The sequence below is a fragment of the Rhopalosiphum maidis genome, chromosome 2 (genome assembly GCF_003676215.2).
Source record: "Rhopalosiphum maidis isolate BTI-1 chromosome 2, ASM367621v3, whole genome shotgun sequence".
Classification (NCBI taxonomy): domain Eukaryota; kingdom Metazoa; phylum Arthropoda; class Insecta; order Hemiptera; family Aphididae; genus Rhopalosiphum; species Rhopalosiphum maidis.
In genome coordinates, this window is record NC_040878.1 from 28,257,148 (window position 1) to 28,278,837 (window position 21,690).

The 21,690-nt window shown below is 38.1% G+C and overlaps 1 protein-coding gene across 6 annotated transcripts in view; it reads left to right on the forward strand.

Annotated features, from left to right (window-relative positions):
• The window catches only part of LOC113551996 (zinc finger homeobox protein 4), a 103,054-nt gene that overhangs the window by 30,571 nt on the left and 50,793 nt on the right, over positions 1–21,690 (forward strand). For 3 of the 6 annotated variants that reach the window (XM_026954628.1, XM_026954629.1, XM_026954627.1), the window contains exons 2-4: positions 6,104–9,249; positions 10,664–13,506; positions 14,682–17,865. In XM_026954628.1, the coding sequence (XP_026810429.1) occupies positions 6,171–9,249; positions 10,664–13,506; positions 14,682–17,865 (9,106 nt within the window). In that variant the 5' untranslated portion in view covers positions 6,104–6,170. Of the gene's footprint in view, positions 1–6,103; positions 9,250–10,663; positions 13,507–14,681; positions 17,866–19,811; positions 19,995–21,690 lie in introns of those variants that run through there. The other 3 variants (XM_026954632.1, XM_026954631.1, XM_026954630.1) reach the window with 3 other exon arrangements.

The following is a 21,690-nucleotide window of genomic DNA, read 5'->3' on the forward strand; positions in this document are numbered from 1 at the left end:
CAGTGCATTCCGGTTTTTTCGGTGCAAATCGATTTTATTCGAATCAATAATACGATATATTATAGTACCGGTCGAAAAAAAAAATATGTATATATCGTCATATCAACATTTATATATAATGTCCTGGGGGTAATTATAAATAATAATAACTCTTGACCGTGTGCGGACGGCTGTTATAAAATGTTATATAATATTAAAGTACTTTTGGTTTTTACGACATTCTTTTCCCGATTTAACGCTTACTCACACGAATACCTACAGCCTACTTCTATAATATATCGTGCATTGTAATTATATTACTTATATTGTATAATAAATACTTGGCTTTTATCGGCCGATATCGCACATGGTCAAATGTGTACCTGAACGCGCGTTGTATAAAAAGCATAACTATTTTATTGTGGTGTCCTACGCGCGATTTTTGACATTTTACGACGCCCCCCCTCTCCCCACCTGAACTTGGCGCGAGCCATCGAATCGTTTGTTAGTTTGTTTGTTTTATTTTAGTTTCTATTTTTTATTTCATTTACAACATTATCGAAAAAATAAACGGTCGTATAAATAAAAAATAATGTTCCACTCATCGTCGGTTTCTTTGCTTTGGGTATTTTTTTCTCCAAGTCTGCGTCTACCGTGGTCCCAAGGACCATGAATAATTAACGAATCCGTGCGAGAGAACCGAGTATAATTAATAGACATGCGTGGGGAAGAATTAAAAAAAAATAATGTATATGTACACATATATTATGTTATATTATATTATATTAATAATATATACCTGTATAATATATCGGCTATCGTCGTAGTCGTATTCGTCGGCGGACGGTCGTCTCCTCTCTCTGAATAACGAGAATTACTGGTTTTTTTTTTTATATTTTCGGTGACCACCACGTTTCCCCCCGCAGCGGGTTGCCGGGTCAGAGACAATGTTATCGCCTCGAAATCTCGTCGTGTTTTATTATCTGGTTTCTGTGTACGCGCGTGTTTAAGCATATTCACATTATATTTGTATATAGTACCTATTCCGCGTTATCCGCGATTAGGATAGCCGACGATTTTATATTCCAGTAGCGTTTTAAAATTTTTTTTTCTTAGAAAATGGTACTATTTTCATCTACTATCTCGTGCCGTCGTTACCGTCGCTGCAGCAGCCACTCGTCGACAGCTCGTCCATTAAACCTAATGTATACAAAACGAGTGCATATTTTGATTTTTGACATCGTCATGTTGTGTATCGTATAAAACTATAAACGGCATAATATTATGTCATTGCTACACATTCGTATATAGTAGTTTATATTTATTATTTATTAATTTAATCTTATGTGGTATTCGGAGCCTCGGAGATGTCCGTTCTTACTGTATCGTTTGAATGTTTATGACCTTAAAAACTTTAAAAGAAAGATGCAACAATCAAATAGGTATAAGACATAATAAAATGCGTTAAATATTGATTTTTCATTTTTATTTCAAATTATACTTATCTATTTGATAGATAATTTATAGAAACAATACTCGTTTCGCTTTACGTGTTCCTGTTGGCTAAGACACCCACATTAATACCTATTTACTTAGAATAAGGGTATTGCCTACACGTATATGTCTGTAAAATCGCATGTATGATACATTGATACATTTGTATCGTGAACGAGCACATGTATGCGATAAGTGTAATAATAAAACATTATTATTTTTTTAAATCAGAAATTTAAAAAGAATTGCTACAATGTGATTTTTCAATCAAGAAATTATCTTTATTATTAAAAATTACTGTTAAAAAATCATTAATAGCTATAAAAATGACCAAAGATGTGCAAAATTAAATATATCTAAGTTGTAGGTATAACTGCTATAAACAAAATTAATTTACGATTTGGTCTGCAATGTACACGATTAAAATGAAAAGAATATTATGTAAAAGTCATATTATACATATTCTAACCCCCTAATCATTGCTACTAGTATGACGGATACACGGGTAAATAATAATTATTGCGCGTACTAATTATAATTACCTATATTAAATACAACGTGCGCGAATGTGGCGTATTATTATTGCAGAATTCTTGAGTAGATTTATAATACTATTACATATATATATATATATGCGTTTGTTTCGCGTGAAGGCCGTGTTTCTCGCATATCGATAATATTAATTATCAGATAGGATGCATAATATATAATATACAATAATATATCGTTCGAGCTCGACTGCAGACGACCGTTAATATATATTATACAAAGTATAGATATACACGCGTATATGTACAGATTGATCGGTGTATTAATTTTTTGTCCACTTCCCGCACGTCTGCGCGATTTTTCGATCTTCCCCTCCGGTTTTTTTGCAAGATTCAAATTCGGCCTCTGTCGAGCGTTTCGTTTTCAACCGAGACGTCTGGTCCCGAGAACAATGACGATTGTACGCACTAGTGTGCGTGTGTCGTTTGTTGTGTGTACCTATAGACACACATATATAATATGTGTGTATGTTGTGCGCGCGTTTGACGGACCTCATTTGGAATTCAAGATGGCCGGTGTCGCTAGGCCGGTGTGAGGGCGGGTGGTGGTTATTATTATGTGCCGGTGTTTTATTCTATTTCATTTTTTTTTCGTTAGCTGGTAGTAGTCTTGTTCTGGTCGGATGATAAATAGGAAAACGGCAATTATATTATCGTCGTGTCGCCGACGGGAGAAAACGCGAAAACCGCCGTAGCTCAGCGTACGTAAAGTACTGCACTAGTACCTGTCCATATACATTATGTTTAGAAGTGCATACATAGGTACATTGGATATTTGTACTAGGCAATAAGCATATATGGGTAATAAATTTACGGGTTTTCAAGTGACCGTCGACGAAATCTCAAACGGATTTTTTGTTCCTCAAAAAACTAAGCTCCGGGGGATGTTTACTAATTAATACCGGGTAAAAAAACAAAAACGAAAAATATTTGTTATAGGTATGCCGGGTACCCGGAGGCCGCATGCATACGTAATTAACGCGCAAGAGAGCTAGAGCGCGCGCGCGCGCTCTCGGAAAGCGTGATTTATCATTTGAACAGGTGTGTTTCATCTTATTATTATAATGTAGGTATATTAAAAAAATACCATCTTCATTGCAGCGTATGCGAGAGGATAGTCTGCGTATAGGTAACAAAAAAAAAAAAAAAAACGGTAAAAACTATCTTTTATGAAACAATTCCTATAAAAATACATTAGATAAAGCAAATCACTTTAACGAACATTATTTACAAGAATAACAATTAAAAACAAAATAATCGTTCATAAATATTTATAGATAAAACCAAGCTAGCGCGTGTGTAGGCCCAGGCAATATGCATTATGAATTGTGTTAAAATGCTATATTTGTCTTAAATTTTCATAATGTATTATTGCCAATTTAATTAGAACCATTCGACGGAAATCATAATATACGAAACGAATAGTTATAATACCTAATAATTAACTTGCTATGTTCGTTCATAAAATTTATCACATTTAATATTAAAATAATAACTGATTACGAACAAATGTGATCCTTGCACTAGCTTGTTCCTATTAATTACATCAATAACTTCGTTATTGAACTAAAAATGTCTTTACGAGGATTGCAAAAATATAATGATTCTGTAACGTCGTATGATCTCGTACCACAGTAAACTTAAAAAAAAATAATAATAATAATAAACTTAATACATTATTATTAGGTACCTCCATTCGATAAATGCGTTCTACGTCATTTATTACAGTGTGTTTAAAAAATACATTAATTAAAATGGATATAAACAAAGTAATTAAAAACGTAAATGCTATTATGTTATAATAATTAATGATGTAAAATCGCCGATATAAACTTTAATGTGTGTGTCCGATATATTATGTAACGCGTTTTGATGATGTTTTTTTTTATTCGTTTCGCCATATTCGTACATATAGATACATTAGCTAAGTAGCTGTGAACGCGTGTATAAGTGCGTCCTAAATTTAGGTTCGTTACCACACTTTACTCATACCACTATAGAGATGGAGGTAAGGGGTGAGAATAATCTAATAAAAACCATTAACCGCATATTATACACCTATTATAAATAGTACGTATAGCCGCGTATAATAGTGCGGACTGCGAAAATCGTCTGTCCGGAAAATGTTTCGTTTAACACGTCGTCTCGAGTCGGGCGGGCGTTCGGTGCAAATTACTACATCGGTTTCCACTGGAAACGCCGTCGCTGCAACGGTCATCTGTGCAAATGAACACGCGCAGGCTCTCGGCGTTGAGCGAGCTTTTCCTCCTCCCGTTAAATGATGGCGGCGCCAATGGGAAATCGGAGGAAGGGCTCGCGAATACACAATATCTTTTGTATCTGCGAGAACCGTTTTCCGCCCGTACAGTATTGTATTTCGAATATTCCGACCATAACCGGCGAATTTTCGGTCTCCAGCGGCCACGTGTTCTGTGTATCGTTATTCGATCAATTAAAAACTGACAAACGACCTGACCGCCGCCGCGCATACATACATAAATTCGTATCGCTGTATTATTATTACTAACGTTACATGTATAGGTATATATATATATATATATATATATATTTTATATCTATATACTTACCTATACATATATTCGTACCGTCTATATTACCGTCGCCGCCTAGGTCGTGTGTTTTGTGTGATTAGGTTAAAAAAAAATTGTACGTAATGTCCCGAAGCCGCGTTCACCGCCGAAAAACTGTTCGCTCGGACTTCTCGGCGTCTTTAATCGCCATAGGTACGCCTATAATTTATATATATATATTATTATTATTATTATTATTATTTCGATATGTAATTATTACCTTGTATTGATAATGGTCGACCGCCGCCGCCGCTAGTAATTATCCTCTAATTTGTCCCTGGTAGGCGGTGTTTTGGCGCCAACAATTAACCCCCGAAAAGACCTCTGCGTCACTCGCACCCGAAGGTGGTTGCTTCTCCAAAAAGTATTAAATAAACTATATAGGTTACATCGCGAACGCATAGAACGGCCGCGTCAAAACGTCGGAAATGTCGACCTGTATGTTTGGGCGCGCGAAGTCAGTACTCAACGGAGGAAATCGGCCGTTTCCTGTGAGTTGTTGTTGTCGTTTCCTCTGTCCCACATCGGCGTGCGTTTTTCCGCTCAATGGTCGTTATTCGCTACGTTTAAAAATATTTTTTTTCTTAATATAATTAGGGATAAACTTTATATAATGGAAAATTAATTAAATGATTTTCTGTAAAAATGAAATAAAAATAAAAAATAAAGAAGACGTTGCGTGCACACGTACCTAATACTTATTATATGATTATATTCCTCGTTCGAGAATTATGTTAATGTTGTTGCAAAACACAAAAGAGCATTGTTTTTATCCGAATTCGTGAACGGAATGAATTATACATTTCGCGGACCGGTTGTGTGCGGCGAACGCGAAACTGGTATAGGTATACACCGTGCATATATAAATGCGGGGCGAAATAAAAATAGCCGAGAAATATTAACTAACGATTCGCCGAGAAGTATAAAAATATATATTCGGACGGGCTTGATTAGCTGTGGCGGTTTCCGAACAATGGAAGCGTTAGTGTCACATACCGCGACAACAGCTGTACATCACCTTTTTCTTCACGGACGACGGACGAACGCGAATTAAGACGGACACGTATCGAGTTTTTTACATTTTTTTTTTTGTTTCGTCGGAATTGTGTACCTTCTATAGACAGCGACTATATAATACGCTTAAGTATTATATATAAAATAATAGGAATAATGATAATGGATGAGAGCAGAAAAAAATTTAATAAAGTACCTGTTTTCTTGCTACCGGTTTTCGTATAATATAGTGCGAAACGTACGTTATCGAGGGGGCGTGGTCGAGATCGCTGACTTAAAATTCGAGTTAAAAAAATACTTAACAAAATATATGTAGGTAATTTCGTTAGTGTATTATATATATAATTTATAATAATATTACGATGATGATGTCTGACCCCGCGCGTTCTAATTGATTTATATTTATTTTAATCGGTTTCCAACTATTTGGTTACCACACCAAAAAAACGTTACTTACGGTTTTTTTTTTTCAAATAGATTGTGGTGTACGCGGGGTATGTCAAGGCAGTGGTGCGAATACATTGGTGATGATTGATAACCAGAAATGCCGTCACCGATACCAGTACAATCGTCCTCGCCAACAGGTGGAGGCCTAGTGGACCGTGCCGCCGGATGGACAACAGACACACCGCCCGAAACAAACAGCGCAGCGATTAGCAGCAACGCCGCAGCAGTTGTCGAGGCTGATATGAGTCCGGAAGAAGAGCAATCAAGTTCGCCGGTGACGGGCGTGATCGCCGGCCGGGACGACGAGGAGCGCCGGCTAACCTCGCCACCGTCGGGTAGTAAATTCGACTCGGTGGCCAGCAAACCGGACGCCGAGTCCGAGTCGTGGGCGAACAGCAGCGACGTGGAAAAGTTTGATGGCAAGATCGTGTACAACCCGGACGGGTCGGCGTACATAATTGAGGATAACAGTGAGCTGAGCGAAGATGACGGCGTCGACCTTCCGTCTGAGCTCCTCGGATCCGGAAGTATCGTGGACGGCCGAGGCGTGAACTTGTCGCAAGCCGAGGTATTCCCACAGATCGCTAACGCGTTTTACGTGTCCCGGGCCAACTACGGGGATCTGTACGAGCAGCAACAACAGCAGCAGACTAACAGTGCACCCGCGGCCGCGGCCCTTAACAGGGTGTTCCAAGACAAGAAGATAGTTCCTGAAGTGCCGGTGATGCACAGCTACAGGGTGTATACTGTCCGTGATAAAGCGGGCGCGTCAGACAACCGAACGCCGCCGTTGTCCAACGACTGTTCAACGGTACCTGTCAAGCCGATACTCATGTGCTTCATATGCAAACTGTCGTTTGGGTACGCAAAGTCTTTCGTAGCACACGCCACCGGTGAACATGGTGTCACGCTTCAGGAAGATGAGTACAACATACTTGGTCACAAGAACGCGTCAGCCATCGTGCAATGCGTGGGCAAAGAAAAAGAGCCGCTGGTATCGTTCCTCGAGCCTTTGGCCCTGCCCGCAAACAAAGCTCATACTCGGACCGCGTCCCCGTCCCAGTCGTCGTCGTCGTCGTCGCCGAACGCCGCTCACAAAGTTCCTAATGCGTTTATTAATGACGGTAATCGTTCCTCCTCCTCCGACGGCGGTGGCGGCAGCGGTGGCGACCAGAAAGGTTGCCCGGAAAGCCTGGTGGTGCACAGGCGCAACTCCACGCCGCCCACCTCTTCTCCGAGCGTCAATACAGTTCCTGAGACGTCCGTCTCCCTACCTCAATCTGGTAGTCCTAGAAGTAATGTTAACTCGTTTAGTATAAGTAAAAACAATAATTGTAGTAATAAAGCCGCCGCCTCTGCAACTGGTAGTAGGTCCAATATGTACGATTGTATCATGGATCTGACCAGGAAGAGTCCAATATCTGCGTTGGCCGTGTCATCAGGCACGTCAGCCCGGAGCAACAGCGCATCACCGGGTGCTAGCCCGTCGCCGGGCACCACACTCAGCCCGCAACTCATATCGGGCAATGCACCGTTATCGTATCCACAACCACCGCCCAACTTCATGACCGGCACTACGATTGGTGTATGTCCAGATCACATGAACGGTAGGCCAAGTGGAGTGGACTGTGCCAGATGTGAGCTAATTTTAAGTTCCTCGAGACTAGGTGGCGTTGGTGGGTCGCTGGTCGGTATGCACTCTAGAAACTCGTGTAAAACGCTTAAATGCCCTAAATGCAATTGGCACTACAAATACCAAGAGACGCTAGAGATACACATGAAAGAAAAACACCCCGAATCTGAGACGTCGTGCGTGTATTGTATTGCCGGACAACCGCATCCGCGGTTGGCTAGGGGTGAGACGTACACGTGTGGTTACAAACCGTATCGTTGCGAAGTGTGCAACTACTCAACGACTACTAAAGGCAACCTGAGCATACACATGCAATCCGACAAACATCTAAACAACATGCAAGAGTTACAAAACGGCGGTGTTGCCGGAAATGAAATGCAAAGGCACCAAGCTTCGTCACCGTCTCAGCACCCAAAACAGTCTTCAGCCATGAGTCCGGGGTCGACGAGCAGCCAACATCCAGCCATGAACAGCCCAATGATTAATCAGAAGCCCAAGCCTACGTTTAGGTGCGAGGTGTGCAACTATGAGACTAACGTAGCCCGAAACCTTCGCATACACATGACCAGTGAGAAGCATACACACAATATCATGGTTTTGCAGCAAAGCGTCAAACATATGCAGACACTCAACGCTCTACAGACGCATCACCAACAGCAAATGAACTTCGAGTCGCTAATGCACTTCCACCCGGGGCTCACGTTACCCGGAGACAAGCCACCGCCGCACACCGAGGCAGCACTCGCCGACATGGCTTACAACCAGGCGTTACTCATACAAATGATGACCGGTGGACAAATGCCGCCACATTTCGCGGGTGACGTGTCCCCTCACGTCGACACCGACATCGGACTGAACCCAGAGACCATGGAACCACCGCCCGAGCCGGTGGACAAAAATCCAAACTTCATGTTCCAATGCAGTACGTGCAGCACTTTTGTCACGGACTCGTTGGAGACGCTATCGCATCACTTGTCCACCGACCGGACCAAAGTACGCGAACAAGAAATACTCACTGTGGTAGCTGGAAACTACATATGCAACCTATGCACGTACAAGACGAACCTGAAGGCAAACTTTCAGCTACATTGCAAGACCGACAAACATTTACAGAGGCTGCAGCACGTCAACCATGTGAAAGAAGGCGGGCCGCAGAATGAGTGGAAGCTCAAGTACATGTCATCGCCCGGTGGCGTCCAAGTCAGGTGCAATGCGTGCGATTACTATACAAACAGCACGCACAAGCTACAACTTCACTGTTCCGGACAAAGGCACGAGGCCGCCTCGCTGTTGTTCCGGTATCTGCGGGACAACGACGCCGGTGAAGCTTCTGTCTATCATTGTTTGCTGTGCGAGTTCTCTAGCAAAGATAAATTACCACTATTGCAACACGTCAGAACCGTGAAACACATGCAAATGGAGCAGCTGCACCAAATGCAAAGGCGGTCCGATGGCAAAGACATACAAACTGACATTAACATGGTGTTCCAAGTGACCAGTGCTCCGCAAACGTCTATGTCTGTAGATAGCGACCAAGAACAAGGTAAGTCGTTATAAGCGTAATAAGTTATTAACTGTAGATTATACAACAAAAGACTATTTTTAATGATTTTGATCATCGTCAATGGTAATAAAAACGCGTATTCATTGAATAAAAACGCGTATTCATTGAATTTCATATTTATTTATTGTTATCAAAATTATGTAGAAATAAAAAATTGTGTCGAATATTAATTAATTCGTATAAAATATGTTTAGGTATTGCAGAATATAAATATAATTAATTTTAATTTTTTTTTAATACAGTAGCATTATTGATATTTTGCTGATTGTGTTATAAATAATTATTCATATCAATTAATACGGTTTTGTAGAAAATAATCTGTCCATTTATTATACCTATGATGCAAAGTACAGTACGCGTCTCGTTTATATTACAGTACATTAATATAAAAATTATAGTTATTTTAAAATAATGAAATTATACAATATTAATTAGTAATTAAATTTAGAATACAATCCACTTATTACAATTACTGTGTAATTTTGTTATTACAAAACTATTCGTTAAAAAGTAATAATTTATTTTTTCGTTAAGTAATATTTCGCTTGGTATTTTTTCGCAGCACGATAATGAACATTTAATGACTGAAATATACGTTTTCGTGTAATTGAGATAATTAATTTAAGTTAGGCAATTTATGAAAATAATTAATTATATAACGACAGGGAAAATACCATTGATCAATTGAAATTTGTAGTTTATGTATTAATATTGATTTGTTATAAGTAAATAATAATTTATACTCGTTCGTTATACTTTCTGTGTAAATATTTTTGAATTGAGTCGTGCTAGTTCTATACACAGTAAACAATATCTCATATTAAATCCCCATTGACAATCAGACTTAAGTGAATGTAAATCATTACCGTATTGTACGTTTAATTATCAGACAGCACAAAGACCTCTGAACGTGAAGACGCGTATCATTGTGTGCCATTTACGGAATAAAGAATTGATCTCATTGGTTGAGAACTTCATGATGATTATTAAATCTCTTCAATTCTTTTATAGGTTAATTTCTATCAAAGAAATATATAAAAAAAAAAAAAACACGAAATGAAGTTTTGATAATAATTGCATTAATTAGTCAACATTAAGTTCCACCTCACAATGACATGACATAAACCGTTGCGTCTTTATTTTTCTATTCTTTAATGTTATTTTTCCTGAACACTTGATTACATTTTAAATTATCTTTAATTGTATAAAAGTGACGGGTTGTACGGTAACAAAAATCTTATTCTTGTTGCTCACTCATTCAAAGTATGGTACGCCCATTGTTGCTTTCATACTCCGTTGACTTCGGTTCCCACAACGCTGCCTTAATACAGTTAATACTTAATATAGTAGGATATAGATTTTATATAAATGTTTTTTTTCATTTTATTTTTAGATCGCGAAAACAAAGGAGACAACGAAAGTCCTAATATGTCTATGGATGCAATGAAAGCAGAAAGTTCCGAACAGTTCGAATTGGACTCTAATCTCAACTCACCAAAAATTACCGAAGGTCAAGAACAACTGACTCCCACCGAACAAAAGAAAAACGAATTGTACTGTCCACTTTGCCAAGATGTTTTCGAAGATTTAATTAATTTCGAAAAACATTTAATGAATATTCATAGTGTAAACTCCGAAGGTCTCCAACGGTTGCTAAGCTTGGTCAACCAATCACATTGGTTGAACTCATCAAAATCTTCACAGCAGAGTCCTCCTCATACTTCAACTAATCCACCGTCGCCCGACTTAGATAAATCAATTGAAAAATCTGACGAAATACAAGATCAAGATACTGACGAAAATAAATGTCCAACATGTCAAAAAGTGTGCAAAAATATTGACGATTTATGTCAACATCAAAACGATACCGGCCACGTCGAAATTAAACAGACACCAAATGGACCGGGATACCTGTGCTGGAAAAAAGGTTGCAACTTGTATTTTACTACAGTGCAAAATTTACATATTCATTTCCGCGAAGTACACGCTGGACAACAAAACATTCTTGTGTCCGAAAAACATGTTTACAAATACAGATGCAATCAGTGTAGTTTGGCATTCAAAACACTTGACAAATTGCAAGCGCATTCCCAGTATCACGCCATAAGAGACCTGACGAAGTGCATATTGTGCAGACGTAGTTTCAGGACTGTTGCTACGTTTCAAAAACACTTGCAAACCGCCCATCCAGATCTAGCGCAAGCTGATCTTGAAGCGTTGAAGCAAAACTCCATGCTCCAATTCGATCAGTCAGCTGACGAAAAAATGGAAATCGACGAGTCCGTCGACGACGAAGAAGAAAAGGACGAAGAACCTGAATGTGACAACAGTGACGATTCGATCGCGTTTAAGCAACAGCAATTGATTGAAGATTACATGAACGGACAGACACTAGCTGAAGATGGGTACAATGATTCAGAAAGAAAGTACAAGTGTCACAGGTGCAAAGTGGCATTCACCAATCAGAAGTACCTAACGCATCACAACAAAACGCTTTTGCATCGCAAAGGTGAAAAACAGACTTATCCAATGGAAAAATATCTCGACCCCAACCGGCCGTTTAAGTGCGAGGTGTGCAAAGAGTCGTTCACACAAAAAAATATACTTTTAGTGCACTATAACTCTGTTCTTCATTTACACAAGCTAAAGCGATCCATGCAAGAGCAACAACAACAATTAAACAACAATAACACACCAATCGTATCAAATAACTCGTCTTTCGCCGCCGTGAATGCGTCTAAGACATCGGGCTCAACGTCGGAAGACGACGACAAAAAACCGTACAAGTGCAACATATGCAAAGTCGCTTACACGCAAGGCTCGACATTGGACATTCATATGAGATCAGTCTTGCACCAGACTAGAGCTTCAAAGCTGCACGATCTTGCGTTGGCTGGACAGGTAGACCTGACCAAACCAATAATCGAGCAACCGGAACAGGGCAGTAGACCACCATCACAAAACCGACAGGACGCCGAAAGCCAAGCGTCCAGCAAAGATGAACAACAACAACAACAATTACAACTACCACAACAACAACAACCACAACCACAACCACAAAACCACCACCAAAAAGGCAACCAGCTGAGTTGTCAACGGTGCAATGCTTTGTTTTCGAATCAAGATCAACTCAACACTCATCAACAGCTATACTGTATGTTCGGAACTCCGATGAATATGTTGCCAATGAATCCTACGCTAGCTTTTGCGGCCAATAATTTGAGTGCTGCCGTACAGGGTCCAAAATCGCCGTCGCAGCAGATAACGCTGACCGAAGAACAGCTGTTAAAAGTGCCATTGGCACTTCAAGGCAAGAAGCACTCACATATGTACAAGCTTTTGGAGAGCTATGGGTTCGATCTGGTGATGCAATTCAACGAAAACCATCAGAAGCGGAAAGAAAATGAAAAGTTACTACAAGAACTCACCGCCCAAATAGAAATGGAACAGCAGGCGAACGCTGTCAAAGAAGAAATAAATGAAATAAATGAAGAAGATACCGGTGACTTGCCAGAAGTTGCTAAGTCGACATGCGTGCACTGTAACAAGGAGTTCTCTAGCGTGTGGGTACTTAAAGCTCACTGTGAAGAAGTACACAAGGACCTAGTACCTTTTGATTTTCTTGAGAAGTATGCCAAACAGATTAAATGCGAGATAGAAAAGAAAGGCAACGAACCACCGACCGTCAACACAACCACGTCATTGCCGTCATCGACATCTGTGTCTACCACTACTACGCCGACGGCCAGGATCGGTTCGCCGTCCGAGGATGTGTCCGTAAAGACGGAAAATGAACAGGACATCGAAGCACAAACGGAAAATGCTGATTACATGTCTAACGCGGCCACATCGTCGACTGGTGAACCGTCCAACGTTAACATGTCTGGTGTACCACCGAACATCCCTCTGTCGGTCGCGCAACACTTGAATGAAATGCAAGCGGCATTCAACGCGATGGCCGCGTCACAACTAACTCAACAACTACAACAGTTTAATCCTATGATGGTAGCTAGTATGGCCGGTCTCGGCATGGGGCTACCTTTAGGCCTCAATATGCAAGCGCTCGCCGCTATGAATCTTCAACCACCGTTGGTCCCGATGATGATGCCGCCACCGAATTTCGAATCCATAATGAGTTCGCAACAAAATACGATTTTCCAACAACAGCCCAACTCCATAGACCCGACTGGAATCCTGGCTAAACAACAACAGTTACTCCAACAACAGCAACAAGTGGTTAGTACTGATTTTGATTAATACTCATAGAGCATTTAGAGTAAATCTATATACATTGAATAAAATGTAAATATAAAATGAAAAACATATAATATAAAAAATGATAATATATTATGTATAGATAGAATAATATTTTAATTAGTTTTAATACTAAAAATATATTTCTATTTACAAATAAGATTATTAATTTAATGTATTTATTTATAAAATATACATTATACATATATAATATAAAATATGTGTTGAATTATAATAGTCGTAATATTTTACAATAATGACTGTTATATATATATATATATTGTATAATGTATATTTATTTAATAAAAATTTAAACGGTGTAATAAATGCAAGTTAAAATTAAATAGTAGTAATAATTATTAAATTAAACAATTTCAACATTTTTATAAAAGTATTTGTTCATCGGAACTTTTTACTTATTTATTTAATAATAATAATAATAATTATTATTATTATTATTATTATATTAGAAGACAATATAGATATCTAAATTTTTTTTTTATTAAATTAAAAATGTATGAAATCTAGAAATAAAATAAAATATTTATTATTTAATAATTATTACGCATCTTTCATGTTAATAAATGAGTTCGTTTATCATGTATCATTTATCATTTTTAATGAGTTATTTTTAAATTAAATTAATAATAATTAGCAATTATTAATATAGCGTTCTCTCGTAAAATATTAAGAAAAATAATTTTTAAATGGTACATTTTATATGATGCATAAACGCTATTAAATATTTATATATATTAATTATTATATTATTATAAAGTATTGTATTCTATAGTTTATTTTTTTTGCATGTGAAATAAACGGTATAGCTAAATTAAAATAAATTCATTACACTTCGATATGCAACGGCATGGAAATTATTTTAAAAAAAAAATAATATATGTTATAGATATATTTAATAATAGAAAACAATATGAAACTATTATTTTATTTTTCACAATAGGTTTATTATTATAATTTTTTTTTTTTTTTAATCTATAGGTACAACGCTTATTATTTTTTACTACCTATATTTTTGATTTTAATTTTCATGCTTGAACCATGTTGCGTCATTAATTTCTCATAGAGCATTTTATGTTTAAGCAATGGTTAGGTATTTTATTATTAGTGTTTTATTGTCATGGTTTAATTTTTTACAGCAACAAAATTCGCAACAAAAACGAGCGAGGACACGCATCACTGATGATCAATTGAAAATCCTACGTGCTCACTTTGACATAAACAATTCTCCATCTGAAGATCAAATTCAAGAAATGGCTAGCCAAAGTGGTCTCCCACCCAAAGTCATCAAACATTGGTTTAGAAATACATTGTTTAAGGAAAGACAGAGAAATAAAGATTCTCCGTACAATTTTAATAATCCACCATCGACCACATTAAATTTGGAAGAATACGAGAAAACTGGGGAGGCGAAAGTGATGCCTCTCACTCAACCGATACCAATAATCGAAAACACTGATGTCATCGTTATTAAAGAAGCACCTAAGACACCTACATTTGCGAAAAAGAAGCCCTTACAGACCAGCACTCCAAATAATAACACTGTTGTGCGAGCACAAAGCCAAACGCCCACATTTCCACAACAACAGACATTTGCTCAAAACTTTTCGAGACCGTTCACCACACAACCGATAGAGTCTCCAGTGAAGATGGAATCACAAGTCAAACCAGAACTGAAAGATGCCGAAACCAGTCAACCTGAAACGAAATTTCCATGGGGCAATCCCGAGTCTCCGTCCAAACGTAGAGATTCGGTTGAAGAAAAACAAAACCTGTACCTCCATCACGACAGAGGGTCTCCTCTTGATTTAAACGCGGCCGAGAATCTTACTTTGTCCTCGATACTCACTTCTCAACATCAAGAAATAAATATGTCAAATGCGATTTCTACCAGCAATATGCTACCACCGAAAATATCTGCATCGAGTTTTACGTCACCGCCACAAATGTCGGTAACCACACAATCTGGCCCGAGAAGCATTAGCCCCGGTAGATCTCCTAATTCATCCGATGGCTTTCCGCATTCAATCATGATGAATCAGAGTAGCGGTGGTTCCGGTGGTTCTACTTCATCTGGTAAACGGGCAAATAGAACTCGTTTTACAGATTGTCAGATCAAAGTGCTTCAAGAGTTCTTTGAAAACAACGCCTATCCAAAAGACGATGACCTCGAGTATCTATCTAAATTGCTGAACTTGAGCCCCAGAGTGATTGTCGTGTGGTTCCAAAACGCTCGTCAAAAAGCTAGAAAAGTGTACGAAAATCAGCCAGCCGTAGAACCTGCACCAGGTATTGTTGAGGAGGGATCAAATCGATTTCAAAGAACACCTGGTTTGAACTATCAGTGTAATAAATGCCTGTTAGTTTTCCAGAGATATTATGAACTTATTAGACATCAGAAGACGCACTGTTTCAAAGAAGAGGACGCTAAAAGATCAGCTCAAGCTCAAGCAGCGGCCGCCCACATCGCAGCTGCATTGAGCTCCGAAGATTCCAACTCGAGCACTGTAGAAAATCATCAAGGACAAAGCGCCAATTCTAATCCGATGACTCCAAATCCGACGCCGACTCCGAGTTTGACGTACCCGACGTCACCGATTCAAACATCATCATCGCATGACAAGGAAAATGTTTACAACTGCGAACACTGTAACTCTGTGTTCACAAAACTTGACCAGTGGAAAGAACATCAACAAGTCCATTTAATGAACCCAAATTTGTTTCCTACCTATCATCCAGAGAGCGCTTTCGGAATTTTACAACAACAGGCACAATTACACCAACAACAACAGCAGCTCCAACAACAACAATCTCAGTCACAGCAGATGAGCGGTACTTCTGAAATGAACGCTAACCCTACATCGTTAATTTTGTCCATGATGCAACAGAATAATAAAAGGTCATTTGATGAATTTGACGATCACAGTGATAAAGAAACCGAGTTCACAAAAGACAAACGCTTGAGGACCACTATTTTACCTGAACAGTTGGATTATTTGTATCAAAAATATCAAATCGAGAGTAATCCATCTAGAAAGATGTTAGAAAGTATTGCGCAAGAAGTGGGCCTAAAAAAACGCGTGGTCCAAGTATGGTTCCAAAATACTAGGGCCAGAGAGCGAAAAGGCCAGTTTAGAGCTCATTCGCAAGCGATCAATAAGAGATGTCCTTTCTGTTCTGCCATTTTCAAAATCAAATCGGCGTTAGAATCGCATTTGCAGACCAAACACCCGGAACAGTGTTCCAGGGGATACATCAACGTAGACAACATTCCGGATGAGGATGTCAGTATGGACTCGTTCGCGTCATCCCAAATGAGCGAAATTGGGCAAAAGAACCAGACGTATGCACCGAACCCATACTATCAGAATGCGGATGACGTGGAAAACTTGGGTAAAATGTACCAAGAGTCATTGAAGAGATACATGGAGGAAATGCAACAGTCAAGCATGCAGAATGGCGTTCTATCCGAGAGTGGTGAGAAAACCAAACCAGAGGGAGACAGTCCGCTGGATCTGAGCAAACCTGTGGATTTACGTATGGACCAAGAACAGGACGATGACGAAGACAGCATGTCAGAGTGCACGGATATTATGGACGACGAAAGCCCAGCGTCACCGGCGTCGAGCACTCAAAGCGGTCAGCAGAGGGTGAACGCTCCAGGTGGCAGCAGTAGCAGTCAAAACAAACGATACCGGACGCAAATGAGCAACGTGCAGGTGAAAGTAATGAAAGCACTATTTGATGACTACAAAACCCCGACGATGGGTGAGTGCGAGATGCTAGGCCGTGAGATCGGCTTGGCAAAGCGCGTGGTTCAGGTGTGGTTCCAAAACGCACGGGCCAAGGAGAAGAAGTACAAGTTGCAAACGAAGCAGAACCAAGAACTGACCGGGCCACCGGACGAGTGCAAATATTGTCGATTCAAATACACACACAAGTACTCCGTCCAGGACCACATATTCACCAGCCGGCACATCGCACTGGTAAAGCAGCACGTGGAGAGCCGCATGTCAGTGTCTGACATGTCGGGCAACTGCAGTGACGGCGACTTCACGGTGCCGCCCACCCCAGGCGATCCGCACAACAACAACCTGCCCAACCAGCAAGTCAACCAGCTGCAGATGCTCCAGCTGGCCGGGCTCATTGGCCAGTCACCCGTTGCGCAAGCCGTGGCCATGGCCACCATAGCGAAGCTGGATGGCAAGGACCAGTCGCAGATGACCGCCGAGGAGCTGGCCTTGTTGCCGCACCTATACAACTTGGGCGTGAGTTTCCAGCAAGGATTCATGCACCCGGGCACAGCCATGATGACGTCGCCAGGTCAGTAGTCATAAATCAGTGTTATAAATAGTATTAGTATTAGTATTAGTATTATTATCGGTAGTATGATACGTATAGTGTTCTATTCGTACGCTATTATTATGCCCTATTAATACAAAAACTCTCCGTGGTCCATAATAACTGCTATCACGAGTGATTTAACACAATGCCTTCATATATTGAAGACAAACTGTCATACGTACTCGGGTAACGACATTCGTAGTCTGAGAAAACGTGACGTGACGGACAGCTATTATGCCTACAGGGGTGTGACCAAAATCAAAATCAATTTCATTTGGCGTGCAAATTGTATGCTGTTTGCAGTGTGTGATGCGTAAGCCACACACCGTGCCAACTAGATACCTTATTATTATTATTATTATTATTATTATTATTTGGGGACCTCGAGTGAGAGAGAACATTAAAACCGAAAGAACGCGTGAGTGGTATATAAATGAGAAAATACGCAACATATACACATTTGTGTATACAAATTCTTTCGTGATCCGATTGATATATATATATATATTATTTTTAATCAAAAGGGTTCCGTATCGAACGTACACCATCTCCGGTGGCGCACACATTGTGCCACGCTGGGATTCGCTTGGGGTACGTTAATATTCTGGAAACAATGTCGAACCGCCGCCGCCGCTCCCCGGCAACGGTGATGTGTGCAAGCGGCGGAGATTATTACAGAAATTCGTTACGTCGAACGTGAAACCGGAGAAAGGAACATCTCCCCGAACAAAAAAAGAATCGAAATAATAGAACGTTTCTATACACTGTATTTATATGTGTGTGTATGTGTGTGTTAGTGTGATTTTAAAGGATTCCCTGATATTTTGGGCCGGTACGATGTGTGTGTGTGTGTTTCGTTTTTCATTGTTATCAGCCCCGTAAAAATATAAAATTCGAGTGCTCTGATTAACGGCGGCAAACCGATCTGATACACATTTCTATATAAATATATATAATGTTATATTATATGTGTTCTGTACATTCTGCAGTTGCATGGCATGTCTTCGGCAGTAGCTTCTCGAGAACAGTTTTCGAGTGCGTCCATTGCTCGCGTGTTTTTGTCACCCCGATGCCGCCCGGTATTATATGCGTGAAAAATTAGTGACCACCTGCGAAAGTTACGTTCCCGTCGACTGTACGTTTTTCATATGGTTGTATTGGTCTCCCACCGCCATACTTCCATAGGGGTGAAACATTAGTTCAAATCATATACCTTTTATAGTCCCCTGACCCGCACAACGGCAGTTTTTCCTGATTTACTGCCATTATTGCTAGGTCGGAGGCGTGCTCGTATCCATAACATTATATTACTGTTTACAAACAAGAAATCGACGAGTGTTAGGTACATAATATTTTTATTTTTCACGATATTATAATATATACAGAGCTTTGCCGCGACATAATATGCACTGCTCCGTTATTTTCGGTGCCCGCACGTCTCGATAACGAATTGTCGTCGACATTTTGTGTGGCACGTTATGTGTGTGAAAAGATCGAAAAAATGATAAATGTTTTACGACCGGTGTACAAAAACGCGGTCGTATAGGTAATGCGCGCACACACAATGACCACGGTCCACGACACATCACCTCTCCGTGCTACGATAATCGTTCGGAGGTCTTCCTAACCTACTCTAGCGTTGTGGGAATCGCGCGCGCACTCATATATCATCTCGTACATATTATAATATACCTACGACTCTGACTCGTCATAAATATATGAATTTATCTCGTCATTAATATAGTATTAATATATTATACATATTATATTAAATTGTTTTTATATACCATTATTATTATTATTTTTATTATTAATATTATTTTGCATGCATTATTGTTATTATTATTATTATTATTATTATTTTGCCGTTTGTTTTATGATTTATATTTATTTATTTTTTCTTTTGTTTTGCGCTTTTTTTGTAGGATAGAAATGAGTGATAAATGAGCTATAAAATCGTAAACATTATGTTGTTCTCCAAAAACACAAACACACAGGAGACCTGACGACGACGTTTTTTCACCGTTTTATATTTTGATCGGATTCCGAATGTACACCTTGTAGATATATAAGATAATTTAATTACCTTTCGAGGTTAGTCCTAGGTATAAATTATACCTATTAATTATTTGTATACAAATTGTTAATGCATTAATAATATGTTTTTATCTTTTTGTGATTCATAATTATTGTCTTTTTTAATTTATTATTCAATTAAAAATTATAAAGTTGTTTATCCGATTTTAGTATCATAAAGAAAAAAAACAATAATAATAAAATTGACGAATCTGCCGTCATATATTATACACATAACATTATATACTTTGCCAAGTGTCTGACCCGTATTAGTTATTATTTATTACCTAGACAAAATTGTGATATTTTAGGTTATTTATAATTATTTAGCATTTTGACTATGCTTGTTATTTATTATTTTCTTTTTATCTTTTTTGTAACGTAATTTCAAAGGCTTCGCCTGTATACGCAATACATAAAAGACTACAATATATGTTGCCCATTATTGCCACCCTTGTCGACACAGAGAGGGTAAACTAAGCTTTAAGTGATAAAAAAAAAATGGAGGGCCAAAAAAGTATTTTTTTTCCTGTTAGTCATCGTCGTGTACTATGTGCTAGGATATTTTCTCTTTTGTCTCGCTATATTTAAATTTATAATCGAATCTCATCCGGGAGATAAACCAACCCACCAATACCTTCTTCACTGCAAAACGGCGAAGCCCTAATCATAAGACTGTTTGTATAAGCATATATATAACGCAAAAGACATTTTTCATAAAATTTCCTTTTTTTTTGGTTTCATCATATTGATTCGATTCCATCATGTCACTTATTTTTTTTTTACACCCATTGTAGAACATTTTTTAATTAGTTACATTTTTGTGCCTTTCCTTAAACGTTTTTCATAAGAAAAATATTGTTTTTCTTGTTGGTGTACATAAATGCGTTAATGTTAATATTATAAAAATAAATAAATATATAAATATATATATATTTATATACATATTTATTTATGTATATAAATAAATATTCATGTATACCTGTATATATTATATACATAAATTTGTATACTCATATATCATGTTAGTTCTTAGACATAATATAAATATTATATATTCTTAAGTTTATGTTTTGACTGTTAATATTAATTTTAAAAAACAGTCGCTTCGGCGACCGACTCACCGTTGAGCGTTCTACTTGTGTACACCTATTATATATATATATATATACGTATGCAATATAAGTGTAATGTATACCTAATATAAATTGAATATAATCTTATTACGAATAAATGTATACATTATTTATTATTATATGCGTGTGTGTATATAGTATATATATATATATATTACAGACTTACATAATATATATATTTATATATATATATACAGAGTTTACCTTGGCGATTTGCGTCATTTGTGTTTATGATATTCTGTAATTTTAGATATGAGTGCATTTTATATATTATAATTTTTAAAATAATTATGTATTAATTTTATACTTAAAAAAAAAAAACAATAAAATAAACCCTAATAATGGAGGAAAAAAATAATGTCGCATATAACTTGAAGTTATTTTTTACGTTTTGTATAGTTTTATACGTTTTATTATTTCGCGATTTTTATTTATTATGCCTTTTTCGTTTTGTATGTGTACATTATATGATTATTATTATTATTATTATTATTATTATTATTTTATTATTATGATTATATGATGATGATGATGATAATTATTTTTTTTTCATACTAGTTAAATGAATGAAAAGGAACAAACGAAATATACT